Raw genomic sequence first — 21,220 nt, 5'->3', positions numbered from 1 at the left:
TAATAATAATAATAATAATAATAATAATAATAATAATAATTATTATTATTATTATTATTATTATTATTATTATTATTATTATTATTATATTAGAGATGTAGGCTGTCTGGGTGGGGTTGGAGAGAAAGAGGCATGGGGTGAGAGAGAGAGAGAGAGAGAGAGAGAGAGAGAGAGAGAGAGAGAGGTGAGAGAGAGAGAGAGAGAGAGGGGTGAGAGAGAGAGAGAGAGAGAGAGAGAGAAAAGCTCTTATTTGCCAGATTTACAGTTAATTTACATGTTAAAGAGAGACTGCTTGTATGTTTATAGAGAGACATTTATAAAAACAATTTAATAGTTACAGTTGATATAATTGAATAGTTCAGCCTGCATTTGTTAGATGTGAATGGATACACTGGTTTTGTAAAACCACTGGCTGGCTGCTCTAATGCTGTGAGCATCATAGACTGTTGCTTTACCATACTTGATGGTACAGAAGCTGAAGCACTAGTTTAACAATTTACGTTATGTGCAGAGAAACAAGTTAAAAACAATTTATGCACTTTCAATAAAGCGTTTAAAAAAACTGTTGGGGGAACGACGACGACTTCGTAACCTAGTTACTTTCAAAGTAACTAAGTTACTCTGATAATCAAGTAATCAGTAAAGTAACTTGGATTACTTTTTAAAGGAGTAATCAGTAATCAGTAATCGGATTACTTTTACAAGTAATCTGTGGCATCACTGGTCAAGATACGTTGCTTGTCGTCCTGTTACTGCTACCAAACGTTTCTTCTATAACACACACTCTGTCTTAGTTACCTGTGGAATGAGTCTGTTCATCCCCACAGATCAATATGCTCTCTCTCTCACTTTGCCCAGGCATGTTTCAAGAACCCTGCGCATGCGCTCACGCTGTCTACGGCGTTAAGAATGGAACATGTACAAATAAGCGAATGATGAATACTGGTAGGTAAACAGATGACGTGAAATATATATCTTATATATATAAACAATATATAAGTTATACAAAATAATAAACGCAGACTCTATGTGTTAATCTGGACCTTCAGAACACATATCTATAGAAATATCTAGTATAAAGCATTTGTCTCTGTGTGCACCTACCGCATAGACTTGTCCTCTATACGCAGCGACTCCCACTGCGCCACGCCTGCTGCTCATGGGGGCGATCAGAGTCCACTGGTCGGTGTCTGGGCTGTAGCACTCAGCTGTGAACAGACACTCCTCCCCGTTGAAGCCACCACAGATGTAAACCTGTAATAAGAAAGAATATTCTAATTTAGTTTATATATTCCATTTGATTTCATTCTACTTTAATTGTCTGTTAATGTTGATGCACCAAAGGACCCAGACACATCTTTTGTATGTGCAAGCTTACTTGGCAATAAAGACATTTATGATTTCTGATCTAACGTTCCTTGTGTTCATCTAGCACCCTGTGTCCCTCAGTTCCACCCACCTTGCCCTGGAGGGCTGCTGCCCCGGCGCCGCTCCTGCGCTCCAGCATGGGTGAGATCAGTGTCCACTGGTCGGTTTCAGGCTCGTAGCGCTCGGCGGTGTTCAGCGCGTGTCCGTCCTCCCCTCCCATGGCATAGATACAGCCGTCCAACGTGACCATGCTGAGGTGACAGCGGCGTGAGTGCATGGGAGCCGCCTGCAGCCAGCTGCGAGTGACAGGGTTGAACCTGCGCACACTGCTGAGATGCTGCCCACCGCCACAGCCGCCGACACAGTAGACCAGACCGTGGAGAAAAGCGGTGGCGTGGGCGGCCCGGGGACTCTCCCCCTCAACGCTCACGTCCATCCATCCACCGGCTCGGATGTTGTAAGCCTCCATGCTACCCCGGCCTCCGATGGCCAATAGGACCTCCTGGGGCCGGCGTGGGCGGGTCAGGGGGTTTGGGAGCCTGTCGGAGCCAGGGGGGTTCAGGACGCTGAGGATGAGGGCCCTGCAGTCGTGGCTGTCCCTCACCACAGGGTTGTTCTGGACGTTGTTCAGCAAGTAGTCAGGCCTCATCAAGCCCATGCGAACCTGGGAAGAGACAAGCAGACAGCGGGTACAACTTAGACATCGGTTGTAGACGGTTTCTGTTGCTAGGGAACAGTTTGGACCCAAATGTTTGAGAACCACTGTACTAGGGAACCTAGTGTTGTTTTAATGTAATGCACACTAATACAATTCTTTTTTTTTCTTTTTTTTATAAATGTTTTTCTTATATTTTATTTTCATACATAAAACAGAACATAACAGTACATAATAATAATAATAATAATAATAATAATAATAATAATAATAATAATAATAATAATAATAATAATAATAATAATAATAATAATAATAATAATAATAATAATAATAATAATAATAACAATGACAACAGCGACGACAACAATAATAACAGTAACATGAATCATAATGACCTTGACAAGAGACAGACAAACAAGAAAAAGTAAAATAATAAAAATGTAATTAAAAATAATGTGGCTCAGGCACTAGCAACCATGTTTGTGTATCCGTAATACAATTAGTTACCTTGGGCAGAAGCAAAGGGATGTCTGCTTTACGCTCCTCTTGGGAGTGGTCGATCCAACGGAGGATGGCCTCGAACACCGTCTCCTCACTCTTCACGTTCAGGTCATCCCTCTCGATGATGTCCACCAGTTGCTGCGGGGACAGCTCCACAAACTCCTGTGAGACATGCAACATCTCCTCAAAGTGGCACACGATGAAGAGATGGGCCTTGCGCCTCAGGTCAGGGCAGTAGTAGATGTCCGCAAACATCCAGATGCCAACACAGTTTTCCAGAGACAGCTGGCCTTCTAGGAAGTCAGAGCACGCTCCTACTATGCCAGTGACAAGAAGCTCGTCTGCAGCCACCAGAAGCTCTTCCACGTTCTCTGCTGTCACCAGCACAAAGCGTGTGTAGGCGTACTCTATGATGAGCTGCATCATAGCCGCGGACACCCCAGGGATAGTGTAGACTGCTTTCTCTGAGTCGCTCCAGCGAGTGAAGAGGGCTCTGTGGGACGCAGAGTATAGAGATATCTGATGAGTAAACAGTAAGCAACATTCTGTCCTGTGTAGTAATCAGAGCATGTGAGCGGAGCGGAGCGGTGGATTTTGAAGTGAGCATGGAGTGGGCTTTAAAATGGGTCAGAGCGACTCCGGAGTGAGAGCTCTCCTCCGCTCCGAGCCGCTCCCAGCCGCTCAGTGCACACGATCACACAGAAACTGATGTAATATACATGTAGTACAATGCCAAAGCAATAGGTGGCGATGTACAAGCATGAAGGCCATTTTCAACCAATGAGAAGGGTGAACCGTCACTACACATCCTGCTAAGTCCAAAGTAGATTCCGCCATCTTTAAATCACCTCGGGACCTCGGGCGAACACAACATTAATTTTCAGTGAGAAACAAACAAAGTGCAATAAAAAAAAGGATACATTCACTGTGTTCTGCCTCATTTATTGATGAAACGAAACCAACATCAACACAATGTACCACCAAGAGCAGAGAGTTTAGTCTCTCAAGAAAGCGAGAGACCTAAGCTAACGCTGTTGTTGTTAGCTTACATGCTAACGTGAATGGGATCGGCCATAGCATTGCGGCTAGGCTAGCTACCATAGCATAGTACAGCTAGTTGAATGGATAAACGTTATTTAACATTGCAGAATGGGTACGATACAATACGGCTCAATACAAACAGTTGTTAAGGGGCCCAGGGGGTGCAGAGTCATCAACACAATGTACCACCAAGAGCGGAGTTTAGTCTCACAAAAAGCGAGAGACTAAAGCTAACGCTGTTGTTGTTAGCTTACATGCTAACGTGAATGGGATACAAGACAATACGGTTCAATACAAACAATTGTTAAGGGGCCCAGGGGGTGCAGACTATTGTAGTTTTGTCAAATCAAGGTAATTTACATCATGCTCCAAAAAAATTATGCTGAGCGGGCTGTGGAGCGGGGAACGCTTGATGCGCAAATGAAGGTGAGCGGTGAGCGAGCGGAGAGCGACTTGGGGGGGGGGGGGCAACATGAGCAAATGAGAGCGGAACCAGACGTCTAGAGTGAAGAGCGGTAGTAATTAGGGCTGACCCCTATTAGTCGAATAGTCGACTAATCGGTCGAAAGGAGCCGTAGTCGACTGCCAACCTCTTAGAAGCGTGGCTAACGCTAATGGCACGCACACCAGAGGCCAACTGCCTAAGAAAACAGGCACAGAGGCACTGAAAGAGGATTTCACCCATCTAATGAACACACTAGACTAGACAAATATCAAGATGTGTCCATCAGTGGACCAATTGCATGCTTTTGCAGAGGACAAGAAGCCTTCAGTCGACTCCTTCAGACATTAAGCACCCCCCCACAGCCCAAATGGAATGATACAAAAATATATTATACTTTTTTTTTTTTTAGATAGCCGACTAATAGTCGACTAATGGCACATTTTGGCCAATCATAGTTGACTATCCAAATCCTTAGTCGGGGACAGCCCTAGTAGTAATATATTTTCACTGTAGAAGATAGGGTCTTAGCGCAGTAGAAGTATAGTATCTTTTTACAGTAGAAGTACAGTATAGTATCTGTTTACAGTAGAAGTACAGTATAGTATCTGTTTACAGTAGAAGTACAGTATAGTATCTGTTTACAGTAGAAGTGCATTATAGTATCTTTTTACAGTATAAGTACAGTATATTATCTGTTTACAGTAGAAGTACAGTATAGTATATGTTTACAGTAGAAGTACAGTATAATATCGGTTTACAGTAGAAGTACAGTATCTGTTTACAGTAGAAGTACAGTATAGTATCTGTTTACAGTAAAAGTACAGTATGGTACTGCCCACTTTGACAACCTAGGATGGCTTAGAGTAGAGTACAGCAACTTGCAATGGGCCTGGTCTACAAGATACACTACACGACCAAGGTACCCATGTACATGTCAAAATACTTCCCAAAGGTCAATGAATACCACGATCACAACACCAGAATCATGTTAAACCCAGATTCGGCTCAAATAAGGGACTAAACACATTTCGCAATTATGCCACATAAATGTGGAACGCCCTACCCAAAGCTGTAAAGGAATGTGGATCACTACCCACTTTCAAAACCACTCTCAAGGGACACCTACGGGAGACTGCAATTCAAAACTGGCCCCTGTAAATATCCTAACCCAACCCCCTCCAATGTACAGTCATTTACCTAGTATGGTTTTGTCAATAGTCCAATGTACAATTTTGCTTGTTTGTACAGTGTCTCCCCCCCCCCCCCCTCAATGTACAGTTTTGCTTGTTTATACAGTGTTTCTCCCCCCCCCACCCCAACCACCTCCAATGTAAATGACCCAGTATGGTTGTCAATATCCCAATGTACCCAACCCCCCCCCACACAACCCCACCCAACCTCCTCCAATGTACAGTTTCTACGTCAAATGTATATACTCCCTTTTCTTGACTCCTTCTGTATCACAAACAGTACTGTATTTGCAAATATGGTATGTCATAAATGTATAGATGTAGCAGTACTGACTTTCTGTATGTCATGTATGTCATATATGTCCTGATGAATTGAAAATGGGGGACCCTGATGTAAACAAGATGAAAGTCTTTCTCTGGCCTGCATCCCCTTAACAATTGTGTGTATTGAGCTGTACTGTATTGTACCCATTCTGCAATCTGTTAATAAAGTTTTCAATCAATCAATCAATTCAATCAATGGTATCTGTTTACTAACCAAGTTAACCTGAACCAAGCTAACCTGAACCAAGCCAAACTTACCTGAAATAGTAACTGCAGTCACACAGGAGGGCCTTGTGGGCATTCAACTCAGTGCTGTTGACTTTAATAACCACATCACATAACCTTCCCTCCAGATGCAGCTCATTAAGGATTGTAGAGGACATTGTTTCCTTTTCCATATGGGGATTTTAAATTGTATCTACAGAATATATTCAAGCTTACAAACAAGTAGCCGGAAACAACAAGTGATATCTTCACTTGGTCTTCTGAGATCTGAGACCTTCTGAGAGAATTTTTAATATACTGTACACAAATGTTCTAGAATGTTCTATTATGACATCATACTGTGACATCACAAATGTTCTAGAATGTTTGATTATGACATCATACTGTGACATCACAAATGTTCTAGAATGTTTGATTATGACATCATACTGTGACATCACAAATGTTCTAGAATGTTTGATTATCATACTGTGACATCACAAATGTTCTAGAATGTTTGATTATGACATCATACTGTGACATCACAAATGTTCTAGAATGTTTGATTATGATCATACTGTGACATCACAAATGTTCTAGATTGTTTGATTATGACATCATACTGTGATATCACAAATGTTCTAGAATGTTTGATTATGACATCATACTGTGATATCACCCATGTTCTAGAATGTTTGATTATGACATCATACTGTGACATCACAACGGAACATGTTTGAGGTCATTTGAATAATATAAATAATATGTTGACATTAAAAAAGAACAAATAAAATGATAAAAAAAACTACATAAAACAATGATACAAATTATAATAAAATATTTAAGTAAAATGAATAGAAATAAAGAAAAATAAGACAATGAAATAAAGATAATAATTCATTTAAAAGCTATTTTAAAAAGGTAAGTTTTGAGCAGTGCCAACCGAGTCTGCTGTCCTAACAGACTTGGGGTCTGTAGGGTAAGCACTTATTCCCTCCGCCCTGAACATTTATGGAGATGTATGGGCCTTTTAAGTCAGTGATAAAAGTGTCTTTCAAGGATAAGTGAGCTCCTGCACTGATTATTATAGTTCAATATTCAATATTTGATCACCAAAAAACCCAAAAAAGCATAAAAAGGACCCTCCTCGCCCAAAAAGGGGCCCCCAAAAATAGCACAGGCCCAGTGCCCTTTTCAGCATTTGAGCACCTGCCCCTCTAAAGTCCTGTGCACGTCCCTGCGCTACAACCATAGAGGGGGCGTTACTGCAAATCAGTACCTTATTCACGTCAGCAATACCGTCAAATCAGAACAGCTTAGTTGAGTGAGGGAGGATCTCGTGAACTCGAGACTAGACTGATGAGTCAATATGATAATTAACGACACAGACCACATTGATATAATCCCCAATTGCTAGGAAATAATGCTAAACACCGGAAAAGGCCATTTATGGGCATGGGACCTTTAATGTGTTTTCTGCACCTTCCTGCGACCTACCTGTGCAGACTACTAAGGGGGCTTTCACACTCAGCCTTTTGTATCGAATCACCGTCCCGGAGCACGGGGGGCAGTGTTCTCACTCACCACTTTTGGGGTGCGAGTCGGCGCTGAATCGTTTCACCCCCCGCTGAACGGGACCAGCTGGCAGAGGTGGTCTCGGGGTCGACTCCAATAGGGGGTATCTGCAGCGCCGCAGAGCCAGTCTGGACGGGTATAAATGGTCTGGAGAAGTATAAGTGGTCTGGACAAGTAGTTGCGAATGGGGGGGGGGGGGGTTCGTCTCGTTTACATAGGTACATTATACAGACAGTAATGTTACATCTAGACATACCAGATCTAGTAATAATAGGGTAAACTTAACTTTCGTCTCAGTAACAATGTTCATCTAGACATGTAATAATAGAGTAAACTTGTACCCATACAGTGTTACATCTAGACATACCAGATCTAGTAATAATAGAGTAAACTTAACTTTCGTCTCAGTAACAATGTTCATAAAGTGTTGAGTGCTACAGTGTAGTTAGTTTATTAGGACAATTCCACCATTGTGGGGCAAGGACTAAGAATAGGCGACTTCTCTTTGATGACCCTCCCGGAGCTTGGATAGGAGTAGGAATAAACTGTACATATACAGCACTGTTTGAACCTGGCACACAACATACTTCACATGTCATTTTTCTTTTTGTGGAGACGAAGATGATGAGTACCGGTCTTCTCCTCAGACATTCAATACAAGTACGACTCAAGACACAGAACATTGCAGAATGGGTACAATACAGTACGGCTCAATACACACAATTGTTAAGGGGGTGCAGACCAGAGAAAGAAGTTTTGTCTTGTCTTCTCGTACTGAAAACGTGACTGTTAGCACAGAGACGGCTGCAGTTACACACAGGGCCATTTTCGTTTAGTTTTCAGGGTCAGTTTCGCTTTTCAGAACGCAACGTAATGGCAGGCAAGTTGCCCAGTCCACACGAGCGCTGGATTTAATATAACCATGATTGTATGTGCGCAGTTGCACTGTTCGGCCACACACAACCGGGGATTTGCTACACTGCAACCCCGGTCTTTGAAAACCGGAGTCCAGGGTGAAGTTTTGCGGTTTTGTGTGGGCATAGCAACCAAGGTTCCCAGTGTACAGCAGAGCTGTCGCAATTATTTCCCATGTTCACGGCAGACTGTAAAAACCAATAGCAAGTTAGCAACCGAGCGCGGGGTAGAGAGATTAGTGTCTCGTTTACATCAGGGTCATATCGACCCTGTACCCGTTGCTCTTGAAGGGCTATTAGACAAGTACAGTACAATGAGAGAGGTAGTGCGACTGTAACTGAGGGGTACAATTCCCTGACTGTATTGATAAGTATGGTATCATTAAACCACTACCGCTTTATGTACTTTAACTACTGGCCATACAGTACACGATATCTAAATATGATGAACACTTTCCCACATATGAAATCAGGTCCACACAAATGTAACAGTCGAATATTTAATATAGCAAAAGGTATATACAATAGTTACTTATTACATTTATGATTTGAATGCACTTGTAAGGCAAATGAGTATTCGTAGGCAAATCAACACTGAATGTCCAATCTCTGGTTACGCAGGAAGCAAGTATACAACCTGGTTCTTAGGGAATTATAGCGATGGTACTTAATGATTATAGCGGGGTATACTAAAGGGGTCCTGCCGGTTGTAAGTCAGTAGGGGGGGGGTTAGGAGAGCCGTCAGCTGTATCCCATCTGGCCAACGATTTCTGGGGAGAATTCAGGTACAGAACACAGTGCCCGCAGAATCTTGATCCACAGATGAATACACTTGGGCCCTCTTGTAGACGGTAGCTGTAGGCTGTAGGTCCACAACGAAGGAGAAGCGAGGCGACCTCGGTCTGGGTTGAGCGCCGTCTCACCTGGGCTCCTCTCGGGGGTAATTCCAACACTCACCGGTGTTGGCTGTTATCCGCTCCACAATCAAAGCAAATATATATTCCAATCCGTATAGGGCTCAGCAGTCGTCCGGGTAGGTAATCCAATGTGCAGGTCCCCTCTGTCCTCGTCTAGAACTCCTCGGATGCAAGCACCACATGTGGTCTGCCCAACCTGGTTAAGCTTCTAGATAACACGAGGAGGCGATGGGGATGCTACTCACTTTAGAACTCTATACCGCACGATGCACCATACATAATAGACTATTATTAACTTAATAGAAATACGTCCCACTCGACGGTACAGTGCCAAACTATGACAATTCAGCTATTAATTTACACGAGGTCTCAATGCCTATTCTGGGGCCAAATAGACCATACTGCACCACACGCTGGTCGTGGGTGAGGCTTCACGTCTGTTACTAGGTTGGAGGGTAAAGGACTAAGGGTCGTCTACATTTACTTGCGCCATATTTATATGCGCGGTGAACAAATAGTACCATTCGTATTTCGGTAGCCGTATTCCTACGCGGAACCGGGGCTAGTAACGACATGTTCGTCGGCGCTATTGAACTTGACTCAAGGGGCTTGTCTGCTGGCGCCAGGTCCTTGTCCAATGAGAGAATGAACTATTATGGGCTGTAGTAGACTAAAGGGATATTCAGTGTATGAATATACAAGGGATATCGAACGATATACAAATACTATTAAATATATATCCATAAATAAATATATATATTCGGTTTAATCTGATCCTTCACAACAGCGACCTTCCACACGTTACTCTCCCAGTGAGAATCTGCGCTGCCAGGCTGGCCGCACATGCGTCGGAGGAAAGCATGAGACAGTCTCCGGCCTCTCGGACCAACAGTAGTGGGGGGGGGGGCGCACAACAACCAGAAAGGGGGTTGGGAATTGGCATAACGACTAACAGTGGGATGGGAGAAAAATCGGAAAAAGGAGGGGGGGGAAAAGATAATAAAAAAAAACTCGAATGATTGCGGAGGAGGAGGCTCTTGTAGGGGATTCGGTAGTTGATGGGGAGCCAGTGGAGTTTTTGCAGGGTGGGGGTGATGTGCTGCCAGGGTTTGGTGTGCGTGAGGACCATTGCAGCCGAGTTCAGCGCTGTTTCTTCCTTTCACGGTCGATTCTGTCATCGAATGCCTCCCGCTCACTAATATGAAAAAGCATAACATACAAAATGTAAAAAAAGGTTGACAATGCAATATTCTGGTAATTCTACACTGTACCACTATACATAGTTAGGTCTAATAGCGATATGACCAGGACAACACATACTGTGACAATAAATTCAAAACAAGACATTTAAAAGAGAAAATGTTTCAGATAATAAAAACGAATCTGATGATTAGGATAATGTTGGCATGCCTTTTGTCGACATCTGGGGTCCAGAAGATTTCTTCAGCCCTCTTACTGGTGACCTCATTGACTGCTGCAATAGCGCTTATAGTGGCCTGTCATGGAGAGAGAAGATTACAGTTTACCCCATGAGACAGAAGTAAATGAGCCCCTGGATCATGCATTATTTTTCAATAACTGCACACATTAGAATTGAAATCTCTCAACAAAGGCTTGTTTCATACATAGTGAAAAGTAAAAATATCATACAAATTCACCTCAGGCAGCAAGACCTCAAGGATATAGGCTACATTATCCAGGATGGGTACAGATGAGACTGTGCTGGCCAGGATGTTTGACAAGAAGTCAAACACTGCGTTTTGATGCCAGTCGTCCTGAAAATAGACTGGGGCACACGTTGACCATGACCGCTTCTTGCTTGGTGACATCTGGATGTACTTCTGCAACCAGTTTGACGGTTCTCTGCCACTTACGATGGCCTGAGAGTACAGAAAAGCAAGGAGAGAGAATCGTCCAGGATCAAATCATTGTAGACAGTCAGATGGGCTTGGTAAACACAGATTTGGCAACAGGTGCCAACATACTGTACCTTTAGGTGTTCTTTAGTCCGATGTGCTGTGATGATGAAGTCCACCAGCTTTTTTTGTTCAGCACTGCGGTCCATGGCAACCTGGAGGTGTTGTGGGATACTGGTAGTAATCCTTGAAGTCCGAGGCACCCTGTAAACAGGTTGTAGCAGTCCTTGGAGCAGACACCTCGACTCCCTGGTCCTGTGGGCAAACCTCTTGCCGTGCCTTTCAAATTATGAAAAAATAAGTTATTATTGCTTCAACACATGTTGACTAATTATACTCTAAGATACTGTAACGTACCCCTCAGTTTGGAAGCGCTCCATTAGTAGAGTACACCACCACTCACGAATTGAGTTAATGTCCAACTAAAAATCACAGACATGACAAACAATAACATGGGATTATCATTAATGGCCAACGAGTTGTACAATTGAGCTATATTGGTAGGCAATGGCATGATGTCATGAGAATGATATGAAGTGGTATTTTTAAGTAATTGCAATCACAAGTATCTCTGCTTGCAAGTTGTGCCATATGTGTTACATAGGCCCTTTACTTGGTTGGAAATACAGACCTCTGTGAACTGGAACCGGGTGTTGGCGACAATGCAAAGGGTGTACTGAAAAAAGGGGAGGGGGAAGAGCGCTTTTAATTTCCTAACTCCACTAAAATGTGGTGCATCCAGCAGCAGTTATATGTAATGTTCTGCGTCTTCAATAGACTTAATATATATATATTCAAGGGTAAAACCAATGTATACCAATATGAAACAATCTTACCATAAGCATAAAAATCCCACAGTCAATTCCATTTGTTTGTCTTGGAATGAACATGTGCTAGAAATGAAAGAAGAGAAGAAAAGAAAATGGGGGCTTTATACATATGTTATCTTACAACATAACAATGGCAGAAATCATGGGGATAATAGTAATGACTGTATTAGCTTTTCACCTGCAAATCATAGGCCGTGGTCTCAGTCCAGGGTCTAGGATCTATGCCCTGTGCAACACGCCTGAGGGAGGGAGGGGGCAGAATTAATTATTGGATATCAGTATAATAACTGGACTTTGAGAAGTCTTTATTCATGCAGACAGACACGCAGTTAGTTGGGTCGCTGATGCGTTTGAGTCTCTGCACTCCCTCCCCCCCAAGGGAAGCATCTCTCATCGGTGAACCATCTAAATGCCATATGAACACAACAAACAGTAGCTCTCATCCGTGTACCTAAAAACAGTTCTGTAGTCTTCATCGCCAAAGCCAGAGGTATGCTCTATGTATTTGGAGTCCAATAATAGAATCTCCTGTATGGGTGGCTTCAATACCTATAATGGGTATGTAAAAATAAGCACAGCATGTCAGTCAGGTTTCTGTGGGAATGTGGATTCTGCTATTCTCCCAGAACGGGAGACATGTGCCCCTCTCACCCATGTGCCCCTCTCACCCAACGTGGATTCTGCTATTCTCCAAGGACGGTGGATGTGTGCCCCTCTCACCCAACGTGGATTCTGCTATTCTCCAAGGACGGTGGACGTGTGCCCCTGTCACCCAACGTGGATTGTGCTATTCTCCAAGGACGGCGGACGTGTGCCCCTGTCACCCAACGTGGATGTGCAATAGTCAAGTGACCTCAGATGTATACACTTGAAGGAGTTGAATCCACTCAGCCATGCCAACTTCATATTTTGTTGGCACTCCTGTGACTCACAACCAACATCAATGTTTTCCACCCCAAATTTTTGCACGACATGCAGTGGAGTACTCGCCCCCTGGAATGACTTGAATACTATGAACATTCTATTCTTTGAATCTATGCACTCACTGGTAAGGTGATGCCTTGCTGTTATGTCATGCGTTTGATCCGTGTGTTTCCTTTCGATGTGTTTCTTCATATTTCTGGCGTTCATGGTAATCTTACACATCGGACACTTCTTTTGAATGACTGGCCGCCTTCTGGCCCGACTTGGGGATGTTTCTGCAGCCAGAGGTGGTTGAGGAGATGGCAGAGTCGGTTGAGGAGATGGCAGAGTCGGTTGAGGAGATGGCAGAGTCGGTTGAGGGGAGGGCAGAGGTGGTTGAGGGGAGGGCAGAGGTGGTTGAGGGGAGGGCAGAGGTGGTTGAGGGGAGGGCTGGCTCTTACATGATGATATATGGACCAAAGCCTGTATTTTGGTTACAAATGTTGCCTGGCAGTAGAGGCAGTGGTAATGATAGTCTGGGCTGCCTGGTCTGCAGTCCAATCCACATCTGAGCAGGGGCTTGCATGATAATATATGGTGCAAAGCATTTTTTTTTCTTACAATTGTTGCCTGGCAGTAGGGGCAGTGGTAGTGATAGCCTTGTCTGCAGTCCAATCCACATTTGTGTATAGTGTATTCTGTAACACAAACATGAAAAGTAATAAAAGCATAATGTGACCACTGACCATTATTATTATACATGACCACCGTATGCGTCGGCTCAGTTATGCTCATTGCCAGAGGCAATGGGAGAAATGTCTAACTTTACCTTGATGGATAACTACTGTTGAAAAATGGATTTGCAAATGGCTCTGCACTTTGCCGAGTCTGGCAGGCTTGAAAAGGGAAGGCGCACAAAACGGGCAGTGATAGTTGCTGCAACAGGATCTGCATTCCACTACTGGTGGAAGTGACTGGCCTCTTCGTATCGTTATGTGGTCCTGGAAAAAAGAGAATATAATTACTTTCAAAATATGAATAAAAGGTTGTGCCTCTAATCACCACATCACTTGCCCACTTGGAGATGGCTTACTACTACACCATGTACTTGCAAGTTTATATTTAGTAAAGATAGCAGAGAGAGAAAGAGAGAGCCAGTTAGCTAATTAAATTCAATTGCACAGGTGGTCTGTGGTGGCCTTGATAAGCAAACCTAATGTCCAAAATAGCGAAATAGGTACTTACATTTTTACATATTTAGTAAAGATAGCAGTCCTATACACACCATGCACTTACAAGTTTATATTTAGTAAAGATAGCAGTCCTACTACACCATGTACTTGCACGTTTATATTTAGTAAAGATAGCAGAGAGAGCAGAGAGAGAAAGAGAGAGCCAGTTAGCTAATTAAATTCAATTGCACAGGTGGTCTGTGGTGGCCTTGATAAGCAAACCTAATGTCCAAAATAGCGAAATAGGTACTTACATTTTTACATATTTAGTAAAGATAGCAGTCCTATACACACCATGCACTTGCAAGTTTATATTTAGTAAAGATAGCAGTCCTACTACACCATGTACTTGCACGTTTATATTTAGTAAAGATAGCAGAGAGAGCAGAGAGAGAAAGAGAGAGCCAGTTAGCTAATTAAATTCAATTGCACAGGTGGTCTGTGGTGGCCTTGATAAGCAAACCTAATGTCCAAAATAGCGAAATAGGTACTTACATTTTTACTGAAAGACATCTTGTTCTGCCTGCGCAGTGCGCGCACACCACACTGTGAAAGAGTTCGTCTTCTTCTTCTTGTTGTGATGTGAGAAAGAGTTCGAAAAAAATGGACTCTTTATACTCTCACGTGCTCTAGTCCACACGCATGCGCATACACATTGCGCCCCTCCCTCCCGCCCGCCCTCCGCCCCCCCCCCCCATTCGCAACTACTTGTCCAGACCACTTATACTTCTCCAGACCATTTATACCCGTCCAGACTGGCTCTGCGGCGCTGCAGATACCCCCTACTCGTCCAGACTGGCTCTGCGGCGCTGCAGATACCCCCTACTCGTCGATCCCGGGAGAACGGGGGGTGTGGCTTTGCGAGCTTGTACCTTTTCACGGGCGTGGCGCCTGGTGCTGACATAACGTCATAAATGTTGTTTGCCATTGCTATGTCTATACATTTGTTCAATGCATTTATTTCTATTAGACCAGTGGTGCCCAACAAGTCGGCCGTGGTCGACCAGTAGATCGCTCAAAACGCTCAAAAGCGGACTCTACAACACCATCCATTCGTGATAAAATATAACTTCATATTTATTGGCAATTTGTTCATTTTATATCAACATCCAGAGTCCGCAGTCGTGTTAAGACATTCCCGTTTACATTTTCAGTCGACCAGTAGATCAATGACATTCAATATAATCGATGCGAGCATGTTGCATGTGTAGTAACGTTAGCGTTAGCCGTTAGCTTAGCGATATTGTTAACCCTGCAAAACGATCAAAAGCGGGCTCTACAACAGAGTTCCATTCGTGAGAAAAGGGGGGTGGGTTATATTGACAAGGCTTGACAACAGAGGTTCAAATATAGCTTCATATTTATTAGTTATTTGTATCTTTATATCAACATCCATTCTCCAGTCTCCGTGTGAACACTTCCTGTGTTAACATTTCGAGCGTGACATCATCGACAATAGCCGGGGGGGTGTCGTGATTTGTAGCAGCAGCAGCAGCGCTCCTCTAGTGCAACAGCAATGAGCGAGTGCGAGAGGGATCTGTTTGGCAGTAGGCTGCTGTGTTATTAGCTTGGCTTGCTAGGCTACTTATCCAAGCTACCGATATCCCTCCCTCCCAATAGGTCCAGCTGCAGACTCGGAGCCTCGAGGTCCAGATTGGTACTTCCGGCGGCCACAGGACTTCCGGCGGCCACAGGACTAATGCGGAAGTATCTCGAAGTACGTCTGACGTATCTCGAATACGTCTGACGTTTCTCTACGTTAGCTAAGCGAACATTAAACGTTGTATTCATAAAATAATATAAAATCAGCAGCATGGGAGGGCCGGGGGGGGGAGGTACAGTAGTAGAAGACATAGAGGTACAGGTCACATAATTATAGTACAGTGGAGAAGTAAAAATGGAATAAAAAGGCAGTGTAAACAATATACAATATTATTAACTCTAATAATAACCGCCTCGCGGGCTCATTATAATACGAGAGCCGTGGGTCTGCATTGTATAGAGCGGATCCCCCGGCCGTATTCAAGCGCTGGAGCGCTTTGCGATGGATCAAACTGTATTAATATAGTAGTAATAATAGTAGTTGGCTAGTTGCGCGTTTCTGGCCACCTCCCGCAGTGCGCGCATACACACATACTGTCTGTAGCTATACAGTACGTGCAAATCGCACAGGTTGCCTCATCTCATCTGGCTCTGCAAATAGATCTAGAGTAGAGTCTGAATATCATATAATAGCCTGCTGATGATCTCTCTCTCTCGAGTCTCGAGTCAATCCATTCTGAGAACGGAATGCAGTGCCCGCGACGAGGGTCTTGATTGATTGATTGATTGATTGATTGATTGATTGATTGATTGAAATTGTATAACAGATCATGCTGGACCTACAAAAGGCATTTGACACTGTCAATCACTCCATTCTTGATTGAACTTTTATTACAGATTGCAGAATGGGTACAGTACAGTACAGCTCAATACACACAATTGTTAAGGGGATGCAGACCTGAGAAAGACTTTCGCCTTGGGGGGGGGGGGGGGGGGGGGGGGGGGGGGGGGGTCGGGGTGAGGGGTGGAGACACGTACAACTGTACAAGCAAAACTGTACATTGGAATATTGACAACCATACTTGGTCATTTACTGTACATTGGAGGGGGTTGGGTTACAACACAGGAGCAGAGTATAAACAACAGTACAGGAAGTGAAACAGTACTGTACTGTTGTTTATACTCTGCTCCTGTGTTGTAACCAACCCCCTCCAATGTACAGTAAATGACCAAATATGGTTGTCAATATTCCAATGTACAGTTTTGCTTGTACAGTGTCCCCCCCCCCACCCACCCCTCCTACCCGACCCCCCCCCCCACCCCCACCCCCCCCCCCCAACCACCTCCAATGTACAGTCCCCCCCCACCTACCCAACCTCCTCCAATGTACAGTTTCTACGTCAATGTATATACTCTCTTTTCTGGACTCTTTTTGTATCACAAACAATACTGTATTTGCAAATCTGTTATGTCATATATGTCCTGATGAATTGAAAATGGGGGACCCTGATGTAAACAAGACGAAAGTCTTTCTCAGGTCTGCACACCTTAACAATTGTGTGTATTGAGCTGTACTGTACTGTACCCATTCTGCAATCTGTTAATAAAATGTTCAATCAAGAATGGAGTGATTGACAGTGTCAAGGCCTTTTGTAGGTCCAGCATGATCTGTTAATACAATTTTCAATCAATCAATCAATCAATCAAGACCCTCGTCGCGGGGCACTGCATTCCGTTCTCAGAATGGATTTGACTCGAGAGAGAGATCATCAGCAGGCTATTATATGATATTCAGACTCTACTCTAGATCTATTTGCAGAGCCAGATGAGATGAGGCAACCTGTGCGATTTGCACGTACTGTATAGCTACAGACAGTATGTGTGTATGCGCGCACTGCGGGATTGATTGATTGATTGATTGAAAAGTTTATTAACAGATTGCAGAATGGGTACAGTACAGTACATCTCAATACATACAATTGTTAAGGGGATGCAGACCAGAGAAAGACTTTCGTCTTGTTTCCACCAGGGTCCCCCATTTTCAATTCATCATAACATATATGACATACATGACATACAGATAGACAGTACTGCTACATCTATACATTTATGACATATCAGATTTGCAAATACAGTACTGTTTGTGATACAAAAGTGTCCAGAAAAGGAGTGTATATACATTTGGCGTAGAAACTGTACATTGGAGGAGTTGGTGGGGTGGGTTGGGTGGGTTGGGTGAGGGCTGTACATTGGAGGTGGGGGGGGGGGGGGTTGGGTAGGGGACACACACACATTTTACACTGTACATTGAATGTTGACAAAGCCTTACTTGGTCATTTACTGTACAACTAGGTTAGGACTTTTGTAGGGGCCAGTTTCGAATTGCAGTCTCACGTAGGTGTTTTTGAGAGTGTTTTTGAAGGTGGGTAGTGATTCACATTCCTTTACAGCTTTAGGCAGGGCGTTCCACATTGATGTGGCAAATTGCGAAACGTGTTTAGTCCCTTGTTTGAGCCGAATCTGGGTTTTACATGATTTGTGGAGCTCCCTCTGGTGTGTGATCGTGGTATTCACTGACCTTTGGGAAGTATTTTGACATGTACATGGGTACCTTGGTCGCGTAGTGTATCTTGTAGACCAGGCCCATTGCAAGTTGCTGTACTCTGTCGTCTACTCTAAGCCATCCTAGGTTGTCAAAGTGGGCAGGGGTGAGGTGGGTTCTAGGAGTCAGGTCAAGTAGTAGTCTGACTAGCTTGTTTGAGATGTTTGTAATTTGTTTTTTAGTGCCTTTGAGGTGCTTTGGTACCATGAGTGCAAGCATAGTCGTAGTACCCTTGAATGAGTGCTCCTGCTAGAGTCTTCAGGGTATACTTGTGTACCAGAGAGGAGATCCGGTACAAGAATCGCGTTCGTTGGTTGACTTTTTTTATTACATTGGATGCCTTTTGTCACAGGAAGATTAGCCTCTAGGATGGAACCCAGGTAGGTAATTTCATCTTTCCTTGTGACAATATGTCACCCACTGTAACCGAGAAGCCGTCAGTCTTGCTGAGTTTGTTATGGGAGGTGCCAGAAGCGCGCAACTAGCCAACTACTTTAATACTATATTAATACAGTTTGATCCATCGCAAAGCGCTCCAGCGCTTGAATACGGCCGGGGGATCCGCTCTATACAATGCAGACCCACGGCTCTCGTATATTAATGAGCCCGCGAGGCGTGTTATTATTAGAGTTAATAATAATTGTATATTGTTTACACTGCCTTTTATTCCATTTTACTTCTCCACTGTACTATAATTATGTGACCTGTACCTCTATGTCTTCTACTACCTGTACCTCCCCTCCCCCCGGCCCTCCCATGCTGCTGATTTTATATTATTTATGAATACAACGTTTAATGTTCGCTTAGCTAACGTAGAGAAACGTCAGACGTAATTCGAGATACGTCGACGTACTTCGAGATACTTCCGCATTAGTCTGTGGCCGCCGGAAGTCCTGTGGCCGCCGGAAGTACCAATCTGGACCTCGAGGCTCCGAGTCTGCAGCTCGACCCTACTCCTCCCTCCCTCCCATCCGTGCTTTTGCTCATCGACTACGGCAAGCTTACAAGCTCAAAACGCAAACCGTAAACAAAACCCAGAGCGCACCCAGAATGAAGTGTGTACACCAAACTAGAGGGGGGAGAGGGGGGGGGGTTCGGATCAGATCTCGGCACGGGCGGAACGGAACGAAATAGAAACGAATAGAGTGAGTGAGAAAGGGCCTAGACACTAGAGGGTGATGTTGCACTATAAAGAAGTAGCCCTTGCATGGATGCATGTGTTTCAAATGGGGGACCCTGATGGAAACAAGACAAACGTCTTTCTCAGGTCTGCATCCCCTTAACAATTGTATGTATTGAGCAGTACTGTATTGTACCCATTCTGCTATCTGTTTATTAAAGTTTTCATTCATTCATTCATTCATTCATTCATTCATTCATTCATTCATTCATTCATTCATTCATTCATTTGTGTGTGTGTGTGTGTGTGTGTGTATTCACTATCACTCACTCACTCACTCACTCACTCCATCACCTCACACTATCACTCACTCACTCATCACTCACTCACTATCACTCACTCACTATCACTCACTATCACTCACTCACTCTATCACTCACTCACTCTTTATTCACTATCACTCACTCACTCACTATCTATCACTCTTCACTATCACTCACTCACTATCACTCACTCACTCATTCACTCACTATCACTCACTCACTCACTCACTCACTATCACTCACTCTCTTTATTCACTATCACTCACTCACCCACTCACTCACCACTCACCCACCACTCACTCACTCACTCACTCACTCACTCACTCACTCACTCACTCACTCACTCACTCACTCACTCACTCACTCACCCTTTTTTGTGCAGTATGTTGTTAAGCCTACCGTCATTCAGTACCCATGTGTCCACTAGAGGATGATGCTGCACTATTAAAAAGTAGCCTTTGCATGGATGCATGTGTGCTTAATTTGTGCGCGTGTGCACGTGTGTATGTATGTGTGTGTGTGTGTGTGTGTGCGTGCACATGCGCACCAGGGTACAATTGACTTTCTCCCATGTTTCCAAGTTCTGAATACATTATACATTAACTGCAGACATGATAATTGATACACATATCTCGGTATAGTGCATGACCCACTCCAACCTTTAGAATAGAAAAGAAAAGCTGGGATGTGTAATTACTTTACGCACACGTTGCCTAAGTAGATCAAAAGCCTGTTTCTCTGGCAGGCAGCTCACTGTATTTCCTCTTTCAGCCCATAGTGATTCAATACATTTGTTCCCTCGGGCTGCAGACCCAGTCGATTGGACCTTATTAGAAATTCCAGAGATGGTTTAGTCTGGATGATAAGAAATAGTCTTTCTGTTACTTTTCTTTTTCATCCCAGTGGCTCATCGCCCTTTGAAATTCAAACAAAACATATTTAATTTGTTCTCAATAGTGGTAGTCCAATTTTTTTTATCAAACTTTCCCAACTGCATTTGTCAGTGCAAAATGGTTAGTTTATAAAACTGTCTGTGTATGTCTGCAGTATATCCACACATTTTATAATGGTAAATGGATTGCATTTACAAGATCTCATTTGAAAATAATGTTAAGTTCTTAAATGACTGCATTTGGTAAATGGTATGCATTTATATAATGTAGCGCTTTATTCAAAGCACTATACAACTTATGCCTCACATTCACCCATTCACTCACACATTCACACACCTTGCCCGCTCAAGGACACTTCTGGCTCAAGGACACTTCTGGCTCAAGGACACTTCGACTGACTGCCGGAGGAGCTGGGATTGAACTGGGAACTGACTGGTGGTAGGCTACAGTAGTATTGAGCATAATGGCTAATGTTTGTAAAGTGATCAATCAAAATCCAATCTTGTTAAGCTGTTGCAGAATGATAGGTGTGTCTGAGGCAATTCCTCTGAAGAATGATCCTTTGATGGTTGCTCCTTGATGTCTTTGGAAGATAAGTTATTTGATTCATTAAAGTGTCACTTCACCCAAAACCAATGTTGATTTATTTTGCACATAAACTCACACAATATTAAAAAATCAATAAATAAACAACTATAACAGTTTTGCACACATGCATTTAG

General features: G+C 43.5%; 2 protein-coding genes and 1 long non-coding RNA gene across 3 annotated transcripts in view; 1 reads left to right on the top strand and 2 right to left on the bottom strand.

The window, feature by feature from the left end:
- Positions 1–10,217: 10,217 nt before the first annotated feature.
- On the bottom strand, positions 10,218–14,648 carry LOC311242686. Its single transcript, XR_014620629.1, has 3 exons — positions 14,514–14,648; positions 13,616–13,787; positions 10,218–10,332 (listed from the first exon to the last, which is right to left on the bottom strand). It is a non-coding gene; the product is annotated as an uncharacterized lncRNA (long non-coding RNA).
- Positions 10,427–12,118, bottom strand: LOC311229303 (PWWP domain-containing DNA repair factor 3B-like; the record flags this gene model as incomplete). Its single annotated transcript, XM_084315377.1, has 7 exons — positions 12,062–12,118; positions 11,890–11,946; positions 11,685–11,729; positions 11,411–11,475; positions 11,128–11,332; positions 10,796–11,017; positions 10,427–10,456 (listed from the first exon to the last, which is right to left on the bottom strand). The coding sequence occupies exons 2-7, from the start codon at positions 11,941–11,943 to the stop codon at positions 10,427–10,429; spliced, it is 621 nt and encodes a 206-aa protein (XP_084171503.1). The 5' UTR covers positions 11,944–11,946; positions 12,062–12,118.
- Positions 14,649–15,534: 886 nt separating the features above from the next.
- xirp2a (xin actin binding repeat containing 2a) overlaps positions 15,535–21,220 on the top strand; it is a gene marked incomplete at its 5' end in the record, with an annotated part of 51,934 nt that continues 46,248 nt past the window's right edge. The window contains one exon of the mRNA XM_084333822.1: positions 15,535–15,565. Within this exon, the coding sequence (XP_084189948.1) occupies positions 15,535–15,565 (31 nt within the window). The remainder of the gene's footprint in view (positions 15,566–21,220) is intronic.

Source organism: Notolepis coatsorum, assembly GCF_963971535.1.
Source record: "Notolepis coatsorum genome assembly, chromosome: 1".
NCBI lineage: Eukaryota > Metazoa > Chordata > Actinopteri > Aulopiformes > Paralepididae > Notolepis > Notolepis coatsorum.
Note: the sequence above shows the minus strand (reverse complement) of the source record. Positions and strands in the feature narration are given on the sequence as shown.